Source organism: Acipenser ruthenus, chromosome 53, assembly GCF_902713425.1.
Source record: "Acipenser ruthenus chromosome 53, fAciRut3.2 maternal haplotype, whole genome shotgun sequence".
Taxonomy (NCBI): domain Eukaryota; kingdom Metazoa; phylum Chordata; class Actinopteri; order Acipenseriformes; family Acipenseridae; genus Acipenser; species Acipenser ruthenus.
Window position 1 is genome coordinate 6,868,763 of NC_081241.1, and position 15,864 is coordinate 6,884,626.

General features: G+C 38.3%; 1 protein-coding gene and 1 non-coding gene across 2 annotated transcripts; one reads left to right on the forward strand and one right to left on the reverse strand.

The window, feature by feature from the left end:
- The first annotated feature begins 1,570 nt into the window (after positions 1–1,570).
- On the forward strand, positions 1,571–5,803 carry LOC117432927 (piggyBac transposable element-derived protein 4-like). Its single transcript, XM_059016648.1, has 2 exons — positions 1,571–1,879; positions 2,608–5,803. The coding sequence occupies exons 1-2, from the start codon at positions 1,704–1,706 to the stop codon at positions 4,340–4,342; spliced, it is 1,911 nt and encodes a 636-aa protein (XP_058872631.1). The 5' UTR covers positions 1,571–1,703; the 3' UTR covers positions 4,343–5,803.
- A 3,201-nt stretch (positions 5,804–9,004) lies between these two features.
- LOC131723225 (5S ribosomal RNA) lies at positions 9,005–9,123 on the reverse strand. Its single transcript, XR_009320178.1, has one exon. It is a non-coding gene; the product is annotated as a 5S ribosomal RNA (ribosomal RNA).
- Positions 9,124–15,864: the final 6,741 nt, after the last annotated feature.

Sequence of the window (15,864 nt, forward strand, 5' to 3'; positions counted from 1 at the left end):
AAGGTATACTTGAAATTTTTGGGAACATATGTAAACACTACTTACAAATCAGTTTCCTCATTTGAGTTAAAAAAAATTTTTTAATTAAATTAATATTATTTTATACATTTAATTTACTTTTAAAACTATATACTATTGTTTTTATTTTCCTCAAATTGGCAAGTTCCCTCAAAACCGCTGAAAATTCCAGACACATTCCGAAATCGGACGAGAGAAGCCTGTTTTTAAATAATTCAAAATGAAGCTCCAGAAAGGTAAAATAGACAAAAACAGCCATGGATCTTAAAGGGTAACAAATGATGTTTTTTGTGTCACATGTCCTCATGTGTTGCTGCAGCTGCTAAAGTATGGTGAGTCTATTGTTTGTTTTTCTTTAATCTTGATCACTTTTTTAAATTGCATTCTGTTTCCAAGATGGCTTCACATGGGAGCGCACATGTGCCTGCTCAACTACATTTCCCATGATCCTCCTGCTCCCATCGTAACAGGTAGATTTACCAGTGACCAATAGGATGATGGGAAATGTAGTTCTGAAAATTGAATGACAAGACATTGTTGCGCTATCCTGGAAACAGCCAGGGAATACTGCAATTTAAAAGTGAAAACGGTCAAGATTTAAAAAATAATAATGAACACAACACACACACACTTTACTTTAGCAGTTGTTGCAACACATGGGAACATGTGACACACAAAAAAATCCTTTAACCCTTTAACTCAAATGAGGAAATTCATTTGTAAGTAGTAATATTTACTCATTTCCCCAAACCTCCCAGGTATACCCTTTAAGTTGAATTACACAATATTTTTTTTTTGCTGGTATAACTTGTAGGAAGTACTTTTTTGATGTTTAGCTATGCAAATGGCATTTGAAGTATTGAAAAATAAATGTATATATTACCATATTTTCCATTTTGAGAATGTAGGTGGAAAATTGTAAACTTTTAATAAGCTGATTATAATACATGCCTGCCAATCATACCCATTTTTATAATCACTTATAACATATTTACAAGCACATAATACATCAAACTAAATGAATTTAATAAAGATGCTGTATATATTTTTTTCATTTTTTTAGGAAATGAAGGGCCAATACTAAAAGAGAGAAGGGCAGCACATTCAACACAAAATACACAAGTTAGATATTTTATTCATTTGTACATTAAATTTAGTTTTGAATTAACTCACACACACACTGTAAGTGTATTAAAATGAATGTATTCGTACAACATGGTACTGCAATTACACATTATATTTCATAAATCATTTGTAATATTATTACAAAAGCAAAAGAGAAAAAAAGCTGACTCAATATCAAAATCGTTGTTTTCCTACCCTCAAACAGCGAAGGAATTTTTCGAATCCTTCATTTCACCGCTGAGATATCCCCTTGGCAATGTGCCTAATACCCCATGCTTCAAAAACTACTGCGATCGACTAGCTGTGCGTTTTGCTGCTCTGGTCTTACAACTATCTGATGACGGTAAAATCTCCCTGATCACGTTGTAGGGGAGATCACAAGCTGTCCAATCATACCTTGACTTTGTTTGTAGCCCAATCCATTACAGAGCAATCGATGTGCGAAGTAAACAGAGCCACATCTATTGCAAGCAAGCGCCCTGCATTACGCACAACGGATCACGGTTTCTTAACATTTTCTGATCATTTTTCAATTTGTAAAATTTGTAAAATCGAACAAAATGTGGAGCAGTGTTCCAAAGCATCCCGAACAAAGTCGATTCAGTGTTTCTGAAGATTTGGAGGAGATGGATACGAGTGAAAGTGACGGCGAAAGTGATCAACTTTCTGGGTTGGAGAGCGCTGATTCAATGTCTGAAGCAGCATTTGAAGATGGATTGGATCCTCTTCAGGATTTGTAAGTATAATGGATCCACACTACATTTTATTATTATTATTATTATTATTATTATTATTATTATTATTATTATTATTATTATTATGATGCATCATTTTCAATATGCATTTTTTACTGTAAGTATGTTATTAGAAAATGCAACCATTTGACTCTCAAGGGACACATAGAAATAACGTTTTTTTTTAACAATTTTTTAGCAACACCATGTCTCATCTGTGCTGTGCTCCTCTATACAGTCTCTGATCTGTACATGCAATAAAAGATGTAAGAAATAATTGTTGCTTCCTGAGCGTCTTTATTATTTTCTCATTGATGTTCACTGATTTATTGCATGGGAATGTTTAGCAAACTTTGTTTTTTTTTATAATGCCATGATTACAAGGAGTGATGTTACTCACCTAGAGACAGTGTATGTTTTCTTAGCCTTTCAAGATAAGTTGTCTGCCTGCCCCAACAATCACTCACTCAGTTCCATTGTTTGCCAATCAAAGTAAAGATGAAAGGAACTGAGGTGTTTTTAATCTGGCAGCTTGATTTGAGAGCAGCCAAGTTCTCTGCAATCTCATTATTATTAGTATTATTATTGTAGACATTTAGCAGACACCTTTATCCAGTAATCAATGTTCACCTCTCAGCAGGGCAAATACTGTGCTTGAATCTGTTGCTCACTGATATTGATAATGGAAATGTTATTCTAATTTTCAATTCATTTCACTTTTTATTTTCAGTGAGGACACTGAAGAAAACCCTCCCCTCTCAACAAGTGAGAGTTTTGATGTTTCTCAGCAGAAAAGGAGACGATCCATTCCCACCCCTCTCCCTTATATCACCTCAAGCATGCCTGCAAGACCAGTTGAGAGCAGGCAGGCAAGCACTCCCACCCCCACCCCCACCCCCACAACCTCAGACCCTGAGGAGAGGTGGAAATTTGTAACTGAGGACGACGTCGAACCTGTGCAGCACCGCTTCTGTCCTGCACGAGCACCTGGAGCACAACTGGATACTTCAAAAAAGTATTCCCCGCTAGACCTCTTCCAGCTTTACTTCAGCATGAACGTCGTTCAGTCTTTGTGTACAAACACAAATAAAAATGGAAAAAAGCAGCAGGCCCAGGGGAAAAAATACCAGTGGGATCCAGTTTCAATCAAGGAGCTCTACCAGTTTTTAGGAATCCTAATTTTCATGGGGCTACTGACAACTCACACCGTGAGGGATTACTGGAGTCCACGTAGGCCTTATGGAATCCCATTCTGTCACACTGTGATGTCCAGGAAGAGATATGAAGCCATCGCTTGGACTCTGCACATAAGTGACCCAGAGGAAGATAAAGAGAATGATCAGAAGAAAGGAACTCCACAACATGATCGCCTCTTCCGTCTCAGACCCCTCTTGGATTCCCTCCTCCTGTCCTGCAAGGCATACTACCACCCCCGACAGAACCTTTCAATTGATGAACGCATGGTGGCCTCAAAAGCCAGGATCGGGTTCAAGCAGTACATGAAAGCAAAGCCGATAAAATGGGGCTTCAAGCTGTTCGTGCTGGCTGATGCCCACAACGGGTACACATGTGATTTCAACATCTACACAGGAAAATCCAAATCGGATTCTGGGAAAGGACTGAGTTATGACTCCGTTATGAACCTCATAAAGGTGTCATACTTAGGCACAGGGTACCATGTGTATGTTGACAATTTCTACACCAGCACAACACTGTTTCGGGACCTTTACAAGCTCAAATTTGGAGCATGTGGGACCATTAGAGAAAATCTTCAGGGCTTCCCACGGACAAAAGAAAACGCCCTCCCTAAAAAAGCTGATAGGGGGACAATTCGCTGGATACGAAGTGACAAACTGCTGTACACCAAGTGGATGGATACACGTGAAGTGACGATGTGCAGTTCCATTCATAAAGTGTACACAGGAGACAAAGTCCAGAGACGGGTAAGGAATGAAGATGGGACTTGGGGAATGCGGAATGTTCCTGTTCCTACTCCTGTAAAGGCCTACAATCAGCACATGGGAGGAGTGGATTTGTCAGATGCCCTTATAAAGTACTACAACATGGCACAGAAAACACAAAAGTGGTACAAGAAAATTTTTTATCATTTCATTGACATTGCTGTTGTCAACAGTTTTTTGCTCCATAAGGAATTGGCACAGGCTCAAACTACAAAGGCACTTTCACAGAAAACGTTTAGAGAGGAGCTATGCAAGCAGCTGGTGGACATCAGGCTTGTGGAGCAGGAGGCCAGTGTGAGTACAGGTAAACTCTGTGTCCCTGTAGCCATTACAGAGGGCAAGGAACTCGACCCCTCCATGAAGACCTCCTTCGGGCGTAGACACTGTGCTTTGTGCAATGAAGGGAAACTCAGGAACAAAACGCCCTGGAAATGTGAAGCCTGTGATGTGCCATTATGTGTCATTGTGGACAGAAACTGCTTCAAGAAATGGCACATGCGTTAGGAAAAAAAAACTTTATAGCAACTTAGGGATGTAAGTAGTTCATTTGTTCATTTTGTACAGTTCGTGGTGTTATTAGGTTTTTGTTCAGTTGTATTCATTGTTTGAAAAAGAAAATATTTGATTTGAAGTAAACACTTTTTTTTGAAAAAAAAAAAAATCCCTTCGTTATTTTGCTTCTTGACATTTACATACTTTCAAGTGAGTAACAAAAATACAGAATCAAGTACTGAAAATTCAGAGCTTCAGAAAAGTCTCAGTAGCAACATTCTCCTGCACAAACAGACAGTTATGTGAGAGCAGTGTGCCTGACAGTTGTGGCATATGGATTGAGAGGATTTGTCATGCATACTCATCATGGATACATTTCGGGCACCACAAAGCTCTCCAAAAAGGCCACCTTTTGAATGAAATATTGGACAAAAAAAAAAGAGGATTACAAAATCTAATTCATGTGGCAATGGATAGCATGTGAGGTGCCAGAAGTTCACATCCCTTTTAGAGCTTAGTGTATCACTGGACATAAAGATTTACACAATGTTCATTTTTGGAGAGGTTTGGAGAGGTTTGTAAAAACTCCTGTAGAATTTGATCCCTTTGTTCAAACAGTTCCAAATTTTTACCCAGTATATTAGACATGTTGGTGAAGCACTGGAAAAAAATCTGGCTCTTTTCATATGCTCCAAGTTGAAAAAATGACTATAGAACATAAAAAAATGAAAAGCGTTTGTTGTTTTTTTATGTATTTTTTCTGGATATCTCCTTCCAGTGTGGTACTGAGTAAGACTTTTATCACACCTGAGGTTTTAGTCCTGATGCCCAAGGGGTTACCTTGAATTCAAGCCCTGAACCATGCCTGTGCTGTCTATACTTTAGAAGATATTGTGATTTATTTAAGGGCACAGCCCCCCAGGCGGAAATTGCCTGTGAGGGGCTGGGGTTTTAACAAGTTAAATGCAGATTCAGTGCAGACTCTGACCAGTTTAACCAATGATCTTTTAAGAATGAGCTCTGTGAACGCACGCATTGCATAAATCGGTCAGAGTCTGCACAGAATCTGCTCTGAATGATCCCCGTGAACACGCACAAAAATCTTCTATCAGTCGCACACACGCCGTTGCACAGCTGTGAAAACATTTTGTAAACTAGTCTCAAGTATGCTACCCCCGTTTGTAGTTATTTTTTTGACTTACTGAAATACCGGGCTGCATTAGGAAATGCATCACAGCGTCTTTCAATATGGAGAGTGCTGAATTAACGTCATTGTGTTTAAATGCATTAATCAACCTCACACAAAACTATGTTATTAATGAGGAAATAAATGATTGACACAACATTATATGTTGTTGATGACATTAAGATCATAATCCCATCATGATGAGATATATTATATATTTTATGTGAAAGCATATAGAAAACTGTATATTTTGTGATTTTCCCTGTATTTTAAACACAATATTAATAAAAAATACAGTCACAAATTACAAAATACAATCACAACTCTAAGTCGCCCTGGGTAAGGGCGTCTGCTAAGAAAATAAATAATATGAGCTCCCCAGTGTCCCAATGAGGAAATCCCCGGCCAGATCCTTAAAAGCACACCTCACCTGCGAGAGCTACCCAACTGGAAACTTTACATCGATTGCTTACAAATGTAGCAGCACTTGTAACTTGGCAGAAACGACAATAAGAAGAAGGGAGTTCCCATACGAGACCAGTATGTTTGTGTTACCATGTAGACATAACAATGCTAGTCTAATATTGACCAGACTGCACCCAGCTACCTCCAGACCCTCATCTCTCCCTACACCCCCACTCGACCTCTCCGCTCCTCCTGCACTAGAAGACTGGCTCTACCTCCTTTACGCTCCCCTGCCTCCAGAGCCCGCTCCTTCTCCACCCTCTCTCCGCAGTGGTGGAATGACCTTCCTACAGATGTCAGGACTGCCCAGTCCCTGACCACCTTCCAGCGCCTCCTCAAGACTCACCTCTTCAGACAGCACCTGTAGAACTCCTCTGTTTTTTCCCTCTGATCACTTTATCACCTTCCTTAATGCGATTTACTTGCTCTTATCTGCCCCTATTTTACTGCATTTAATCCTGTATTTTAGAGTACTGTAATCTGTCAAGTGTTATTTAATCTGTAGTATTTTGTATTTAATTATATCCTGCTGTAACTATCACTGACACTGTTATCTGCTCTGTTATTGAATCGTATTTTGTCACACTTGTACTTGCTTGAACCAAAGTCATTGTATTTATCTTGCTCTTAATTATATTAATACTTGTACTGTGATTCTTGAAATGTATTTTTGTTTACGACTGTAAGTCGTCCTGGATAAGGGCGTCTGCTAAGAAATAAATAATAATAATATTATTTTGCAGTGAATGCAGGGAGAGGGCTGCCTGTATGAACAGAGACTTGCATGTTTCAAACATCCATTTGAAGCCCCCCAGGTTTGTTATTATTATTAGTTAGTCCTGCTATCGTGCATTGTTTCCAGGACAACAGTTTACACGCTTAAAATATTTTGATTTATTAGTGACGTAATAAACAGGACAGAGGGTCATATTTGCTAATCCATATCGACCAGATGCTGAAATCCATTGAGAATAATGACCACACACCTTTTCAGCATTTTTGGAGGGTTATTAATTTATCATCTTTAGGTCTAACAGGCTGGAAGTTGGTACAGACTACCCTTGTGTACAGTAGATTGTGCATACTGAATCTCTGACCTGTAACTTCAGTGGTTTGGCTGTAGGACCCTCCCATAGAACCTTGAAAAAAAACTCTTATGAAATACTACTCGTTTTCTACCTTCTTTACCCTAATTCAGCAACCCCTTGGCATAGAAACACCATTCAAAGTGTTCTGACATCAGAGTGATGCTCTGAATACGTGTGCCAGATATCAGAAAGATCAATACTGTAATACAAATGTTATCCCCAAAAAAATTGGAAAATACAGACTGCTTTGTTAGGCTTCAAAACGCTATGTATGTATGGTTGCTGAGAGGGTTCTGGACGGTCTAGAAAGCTCAGCAAAGAACCTCTCTTTTATCTGGATGTCAGATTCCAAATATGTCTAATAAGGGTCTGCAAATTTTGGTTCTCTTGCAGCGCCCCCTTGAGTTTGGGGTTTTCTCAATTTTTGACAATCTGTGAGGCATTTTCAATGAAATGTGCGTATTAGAAGATTTACAATCTAAAGTGTTTAGTACCCACTAGTGAGCAGGCACTAAGCCATCGGTGGAAAAATAAGCCGTTGACCAACAGCTTCCAGTTGTCCTGGGAGAGGCTTGGTTTTAACACCTTTTCTTGGTGGTTGCTCTCCTGGGTGGAGGAATGTTGTCTTTTGTGTGTAATGTTTTGATGGAACTGGTGGCAACTTATTGGTCATGTTACGCTTGTCTTCCAATGCTAAGGCCAAACAATGCAGCACCTGGTCATGGTGCCAAGTAAACAGTCCTTGGCTAAGAGTCACCTTACATCCTGTCAAAATGTGCCTTAATGTTGCAGGTGATGAACACAAAGGACATGAGGGATCCTCTCCTACCCAGAGGTTTAGGTTCTGTGGTGATGGGAGAACATCATATGTTGACCTGATGAGGAAACTGATCCTGCTCTGTTCCATTGACCATATGTCTTGCCAGCCAATCTTGCGTTGTTCCACACTTTCCCATCTCATCCATTCTCCCTGCTTGACCTGGGAAACGGCCTTTACGCACCTCATCCTCTCCTCCTGTTTTTGCACCTCGTTGACCACCAGCTTCCTCTGTTGAGTTGAGGCTGCCTTGTGCCATGTAGGAGGAGCTGAACTGAGACCAAGAACCCCTCTTCTATGATGAACTTGCCCCATGATATCACCGATTCGAAGGGCAGCCTTTGCATAATAAGCAGAAAACATCTGTTTATTAGACTGGTTAAGATTTACAGATGTAGCTTAGTACTGTATTATTCGTTTGTCCCTTAATTAGCCTGTCTGTTTCCTAGACAGAACAAGATTAGGCACATCCAACAGGACCACACACACAGCTACTCCTACCGTTGTGCACAGCATCATTACTGTAATAACTTCAGTATTCCAAAAGATCATTAAATACAACTATAAAACAAAACATAAACCTCGAAATTAAACCTAACACACATGATCCATGCAGAAACCCTTACTCTTTAAGAAATGTGAGCCATGAAGTAAAATACAGGGAAACAGCACCTCCCTGCTCAGGTTATGTAAATGTCCGGTTTCAATCCAGCGAGGGGCGGGAGTTTTCAAGCAGCACTACACTCACGCACAGGACAACAAATTGACAGCTCTCCCAGAAGCTTCCAGCAGGGGGCATGTTCAATACTGTATAATAATAATAATAATAATAATAATAATAATAATAATAATATCTCTGTATGCATGTCAGTGTCCCTATACATCTTTTTTATTCTATTTTATTTTATGAACTGTTTTTAACTTTCTGGGTCACATTTCGTCACGAATTGAGGGATTAAGAATGGTGTGTGCAACATATTAAACTATCAGATTTGTTCCTGTGTGGGATGGGACAATAAAAAACCAAAAAATGAAAACGATGTTTATCTTTACAGCTTCCAGGTTAGTAACATAAATAACAAGGGAAATAGCGCCCCCTGTCAAGCTGCAGAAAGAAAAGCTTACAGCACCTGGTATTCCCATGCGGTCTCCCATCCAAGTACTAACCAGGCCCGACCTTGCTTAGCTTCCGCGATCAGACGAGATCGGGCGTTCTCAAGGTGGTATGGCCGTAAGCGAACGACTCTCTTGGTTTCTCTCTTTCATAGTATTAAGTTAATATCATTCATGCAATGCGGTTGGGAAGGGATTTCTCGATCTCTCATTTGTCACAAACGTTAACATTTAAGCAGCTCTGGGCTGCACATGTGCGGGCCAATAGCAAGGCTCATGCATGGTAATACGTGTTACTAGAAGGGAGAGCTAGCCTTGAGCTTTGCAGCATAAAACAATACATTTTAATGGTCTTTATGCAAAAGAGCTATTCGTCCAACATTGTGCCCCACACACACCTTTTTATACTTGATGGCACCTCTGATTTGAAGCAGAGAATGTACAAAAGACACATTGGGCAAACATTTGTTTACATTTTTTAATTTAATTGACGCAGACGTGTAGGCTTTTCTACACATCCATCCCTTTTGTGGAACAACTCACATGTCGCAAATGCAGGAATCTCGACTGTATCGTTTCTGGGAGTGGGGGGGCTGCGTTCGCGCTCTCCCCTGGTGTTATAGTCCAAGTTAAAAACACAGGTATTGAAAGCAATTAGCGATTATTCTATATATCTCCAGCAGGTGGCTCTGTCAGACTGGGAATGAGATGTTGTTTTTTCTTTCGGAGCGTATAATGTTCTAGAAAGTACCTCAGTGTTTTATGTACATGTATTGTGAAGTGTTTCATATTGAGAAGACAAAGTAACGAGTCAGCGGCACGTGTATCAAAGTTACAAAGTTGCTAATATTAAGAAGACGAGGTTCAGCGGTCCAGTTGTTTTTTTTAAACATAGTGTTTCAGTGCTGTACAGACGTTCTATGTCGTTAGTAGTAATATTACTATAGCTTATGTCAAAAGTCTGATTTATGATCCTTTGGACCTGATGACCTTATATGTATGAAAATATGAATATATAATGAGGGGGGCGTGGATTATATATATATATATATATATATATATATATATATATATATATATATATATATATATATATATGCCTTTAAGCTTATTGCACGTCTTTTATAAGATATGTACAAAAATCAGTGTTTAATATGTTATTTATGTAATCAGGAGCTAGGGGGTTTAACCAAGTTTTTATAAATGCTTATGAAAACTTATGCTTGGTGCAGACAACATTAAAGTCTTAGTATTTTTTACATAAGACACTTAATGAAAAAGAGAAAGTTTAAAAGAGGGAAATAAAAGGAAAAAGAAATAGAAAAAAGAACACAACTTATTCGACATTTAAAAGCATTTAAACAAACATTACACACAGAAATCACAGTAAAACTTGGAGTGTTTTGTCGTTTTAAAAAGGGTCACAGACATATATGCTTATGGTGTGTGTATATATATATATGCATGCATGCATATACACTTATTGCATGTGTCCATATTTACAAAAATCCTTGTTTAATAAGACGCATGAGGTTGTTCAAAGGTTTGAGGCGCAGTGATTTTTTCATTTTGATATGCTCATGTTATCTTATGCGGGGTGTATACATATTTTTTACCAGGATACGTTAAAAGCAAAAGATATTTTCACATACAAAAACCAATAGTTGAAACAGGAGAAAGTTTAAAATAGCGAATCACAAAAGCAAAAGAAAAATTCAGAAAACAACTTATTCGACATTTAAAAAGTGTTTAAACAAGTATTACACACATAAATCACAGGACAACTTGAGCGTTAGTCGATTTAGAAGCGTATCGCCAAAACAAAATAAATAAAAGAGATACTAAATTAAATATTTATAAAAGAACAAAAACAAAACAAAATCTACCAGAGTACAATTTCTGAAAAAAAAGCTCTCTTACCGTTTTCAAAAAAACTCCCCGGACAAACGCATAAATCCTGCCTGAATTCTCTCCCATGCTTCTTCTCTCTTCAAACTTCAGCTGAGGAATCACTTCAAAAGCGCGTTCTGTGACTTAAATAGGGGGCGGTTCCTTTACACCAAACATGCGCGCTACTACATACAGACACACTCACACGTGCGCGCACACGCACACACACACACACACACACACACACACAGAAACCCCCCGCGGAGAATGCTTTTTGAAAATGTGTGAATCTTGATGCCGTTTGGTCTAGGCATGATCCGAAAGCGAGATGTTATTTCAACTTGAATCTACAGCTGCAATCAAAAAGATGAGAAAAGAAATGTTTTAAGAAAAAATCAAATAAAATTGAAATACGTGTTATATTGCAAATAAAAATAAAAGAGAACAATATTGTAAGTGCTTTTTTCACCAACAGTTTTGAATAGCCTTATACACGACCAGACTATTCACCATCAGATTTGAATAGCCCTCAAACACGATCACACTATTCTGATGATTTTCAAATTATTAATAAGTTTTACTGTTTAGATATTTTAAACCATGTGAGCATAGTTTGATCGTGTTTGAGGGCTATTCAAATCTGATGGTGGAAATCAGTCCCAGCCGGGTCCTACACCTTACTGGCAGTGGTATGGCAGGTTTATCAGACTCATAGGGTCCTACACCCTACTGACAGTGGTATGGCAGGTTTATCAGTCCCAGCGGGGTCCTACACCATACTGACAGTGGTATGGCAGGTTTATCAGTCCCAGGGGGGCTCCTACACCCTACTGACAGTGGTATGGCAGGTGATTCAGTCCCATTGTGTCTGTTTTGACACTGATGTGCTCGTCTGTCTGTTTAGATGTTGTTTCTTGAAGGGTTTTTAGGCTCCTCTGTAACAGTTCGTTCTTCACTCTTCAATAATAGCAATGCATTGGAGCAGCTGTCCAGCAGATATTTAACATGATTCCCTTTGATTGGAATTGAAGCAGCTCACTGTCACTCTGTCACTGTGTAATATTGCATTATACTGGAGAGGAATCCTGGGTTTGTCTGCAGGCATTGCTCTCTGATGAAAGCCTAGCTGACGGACGTTAGAGCGTTTTAAAATGCAGAAGAAACCAGTTTGCAGTTCTGAGTGTGGCTCTTAATTATTACCAATGCTTCTGATTATTATACAGTCGCTCCTGAGTTAAGCAACATCACTTGTGTTGAAATTCTGTAAAATGTCACTTTTGAACTCAATGAGATGATGACGTATTTTTGATTGTATTTATTTCTGTTCATTTTCACAGTAAAATAAATCCATTATATGTGACAAAGGTTTAGTATAAAAAGTCTGATTCCAATCCCACACCTCTTACCACGCAATCCCCTCCTCTCACACATCATGTGTTATATATTATATTTGAAATGGTGAGGATACACAGGTCCTTATTATCACAGTGTTTACGACTGGTAACATTAGAGCTATCAGGGTCGTTACTGATCTGAACAGCAATGCAGGGGGATTCCTCAGTGCTGTAAAATGCTCTAAAAAAAACACCTTGATCAAACGGAAGCCGATACACAACAACCCTTGTATTGAGGAGACTAAACTGTAGTTCTTTGATTCTCCCAGCAGGGGGTGATAATGCCTCAGTGTTGGAGGTATTTTAATCCCTTCAGTTCTGACTGTCAGTTCTGGATTTTTTCAATGGTGACAAAAAAATGGGACACAAACATAGGAAAACCTGCTACATGCAGCACACACTTTTGTGTCATCCCCAGGCCTGATTTAAATGGTATCTCTGACATGTATTGTGTGATGTGTAAAAGATGCATCTCCCTGACTAAAGTCAGTTTCAGTCATGATGGGACCACAGGACAACAGATATAACAGACTTTGATAGAGGGCTGATAAGAGGTGCTTGTCAGCACAATTTAAAAAGCACCTTGCAGAATCGCTACCTGCCACGTCCAATCAGAGCCGTGCTGGCTGCCCATGGAGGCCCTACCCCAGGGATGTCAAACTCCAGTCCTCGAGGGCCACAGGGTCTTCTGTTTTTTATTCCAACTTAAGCTCTCAATTAACATCATTGATCTAATTATTTGTTCAATTTGACATATTTAATATTTTTTCAAAGTTGTTTACAGTTGATGGTTTTAAAATGCACTTGATTCAAGGTACACTACCTATGAAACACTGAAGAGAAGTGTTAAATGTGTCCAGTTAATGAAATAATTAGACCAATTAAGTAATTGAGAGCTTGGGTGGAACGAAAGCCAGAAGACACTGACACCCCTGCCCTACACCGTATTGACAGTGCTATTTCAGGTGTTTCTGTTTTTTGCACAAATAACGAAAAAGTTTTTTCAATAAGCAGATTAATTTTAAATAAATAAAAAAATGACCCATACAATGAAGTGTAAATCATTTGTGTTTAATGTGATTTGTCCTGATTTGTTTACAGCTAATATACAGTTTTATATTTTAATTTATTGCAGATTTCTTATATCATCTATTCAGTATTTATAACACATTAGTAAATGCTGTTACTACCCTGTATTACATGTTCTATAATGCATTATAAAAACATTATAACTCATCTTTTAAACATCTATAACGTGTTAATAAACTATTTAAAAATGACAGCTTCATATAAAGTGTTACCATAAACTTCAGCATCAAGTTCAAACGCTATTCAGCTAACAGGATTCTACTGTATACAGGAATCTGCAAGAAACTATACTGACATGCCTTTGACATGGCAAGTATTGTGAGCTGCTATTTACACAACCTCACATTGATAGGGATTAGAGCTGACAAAATAATCCCATGAATCTCAGCTGCTGTGCACTTCCATTCGTTATATAGGTCTCAAATGTGCAGTGTTGAAAGAAACACCTGCTCTAGTAAACATGCACCTTGAAGCTGCATCCACACCTGACGCGACCTGGAAACGATCCTAAAGACTGGAAATAAATACATGACCCCGCCCGCGCATTCCTATTGGACACACTAGAGATGGGCGGTCCCATTACAAACAGGGCTTGCTTTGATAAAAGTTTACCACCCTGACCTCCGGCAACTCCAATATAAAATAAAGGCTGGACTTGTGAAATCTATAGAGCAGAGTTATTGAACATCCCTATATATCCAGCAGTGTTATTGTTCTCATTATCAGTAGTAGTAATTATACAGTTGTAGTATTTTTTTTTCGTGGTTCTGGTAGCAGTAGAAGTCCAATCTGATGCCGGTGCATCTCCAGCTGTCAGAAGAGCTGTCTGATATTTTCAACACAATTATTTTATTGTTATACATTTTAGATATGCAATACCAAATGTGTTTCTTTACAAATTCCTTCCTTGATCCTCTTTGTTTATTAACTGTTTAAAGTATTTTAAAGTGCAACATTATTATTATTATTATTATTATTATTATTATTATTATTATTATTATTATTATTATTATTATCGTGCGCAGGTCATCACTTACCTTGTATTTCTACCGATGCCATTCTGCAAATCTATTTTCTTTATTGTAAATGCTTTGGAGGACCGTGATGCATCAGATCATGGGTGAGTGTTTGAGCGTCTCTGACTTCATTTACTGATGAATGATTATATTATCTATGCATTCAGACACTCCATCAGTAAACTAAAAACACGTATCCGTGTATTTCACATGAAGTGCTGTGTGCAGATTTGTTATTATTAATGTATTTGTCAGACGCCCTTTGTGCCACCTAGCGGCCACAGCTCGTAATGTTTCCTAAAGAAAAGTAGAAAAAACAGTTTTTTTTTCACCACATTCAAAGGAGGAACTAATTTGATGAATCAGTATGTATGTTTTTATTTTATTTAATTATGAGGCGCTGCATAGACTGTATATCAGACCACATTTTATAAGCAGGTGTATCTGCGCATGTCGTTAACCAGAAAAGTGAAGCGCTTCCATCAGCCCCCATAACTAAACTCACACATTACAGTCTTGTATAATGAATTATTAACAAATACGTTTCCGCTGAGATTTTAATTGTTTAGTCTAATTGATATTTTTACTAACCTAGTGACTGACTTCAGGGTCACCAGTTTAACATTATAAAGCATCAGATTTGTATTTCTCAATTTGTTGAAAATGGATTGTACCGTATTGATAATAAGACAATAAAACACAAACTTGAGTAAGGAATGGATTATTTATTACACAGGGTAGGTATTAGCAGTTACCATCATAACATGTGAATAAGTTAGTTAACATGGATTTGGCTTCAGAAACAGATGTATTTACTGTTTAATTTATTTAGAAGAATCAGGATACAGTTTCATATTTGTCTATTTCCTGACTGGGTGAATCAGTCGGCTGCATATGAACCCCAATTCTGCAGACTCTGCTGTGTAACAGAAGCAGGGCTTGTGATTGTCGATGCTTTACCCCGAGTTCTTCTCCGCTCTCCTTTAACAATTCAATTGATACCTGTGAAGACATTCGTGTATCTCAATCACACTGAGAAACGCGTTCTTAGTAACATTGATTTAATATACTGTTATTTTTCTGTGTAAATAGGCTTTTAAATTGGCCAAGCCTTCATTTTTCTTTAACATGCAGAACGAGATCGCAACATATCAATAAGCGACTCATCTTTATTAAAACCATAATGAAAAATAATGTTCTGTGCTGTTCTGTTGTGTCTGTTGTTGCTGGGAAACTGAATGTTCTGACTTCACTGTGATGTCACAGTGCCTGTGATGTCACTGCGAACACAGACACCCAAGCTGAAGTTTATTCTTATGGTAAACCAAGTCAAACCTTTTGTGAAGGAGGGCTGCAGAGCAAACTCAGACTTCACCTCTGTAGTATAGTGATAGTGCTGCTTGAATCACTATACCTTTTCTACACTCCACAATATTAGAAGAGCAAATCTGTATCAAACTACAGCATGATTTCAAT

Coding starts and splice junctions, on each gene's coding strand:
- LOC117432927 (XM_059016648.1), top strand. CDS start 1,704: ATGTGGAGCAGTGTTCCAAAGCATCCCGAACAAAGTCGATTCAGTGTT. Junction 1,880..2,607: donor TTGGATCCTCTTCAGGATTT/GTAAGTATAATG, acceptor TTTTATTTTCAG/TGAGGACACTGAAGAAAACC.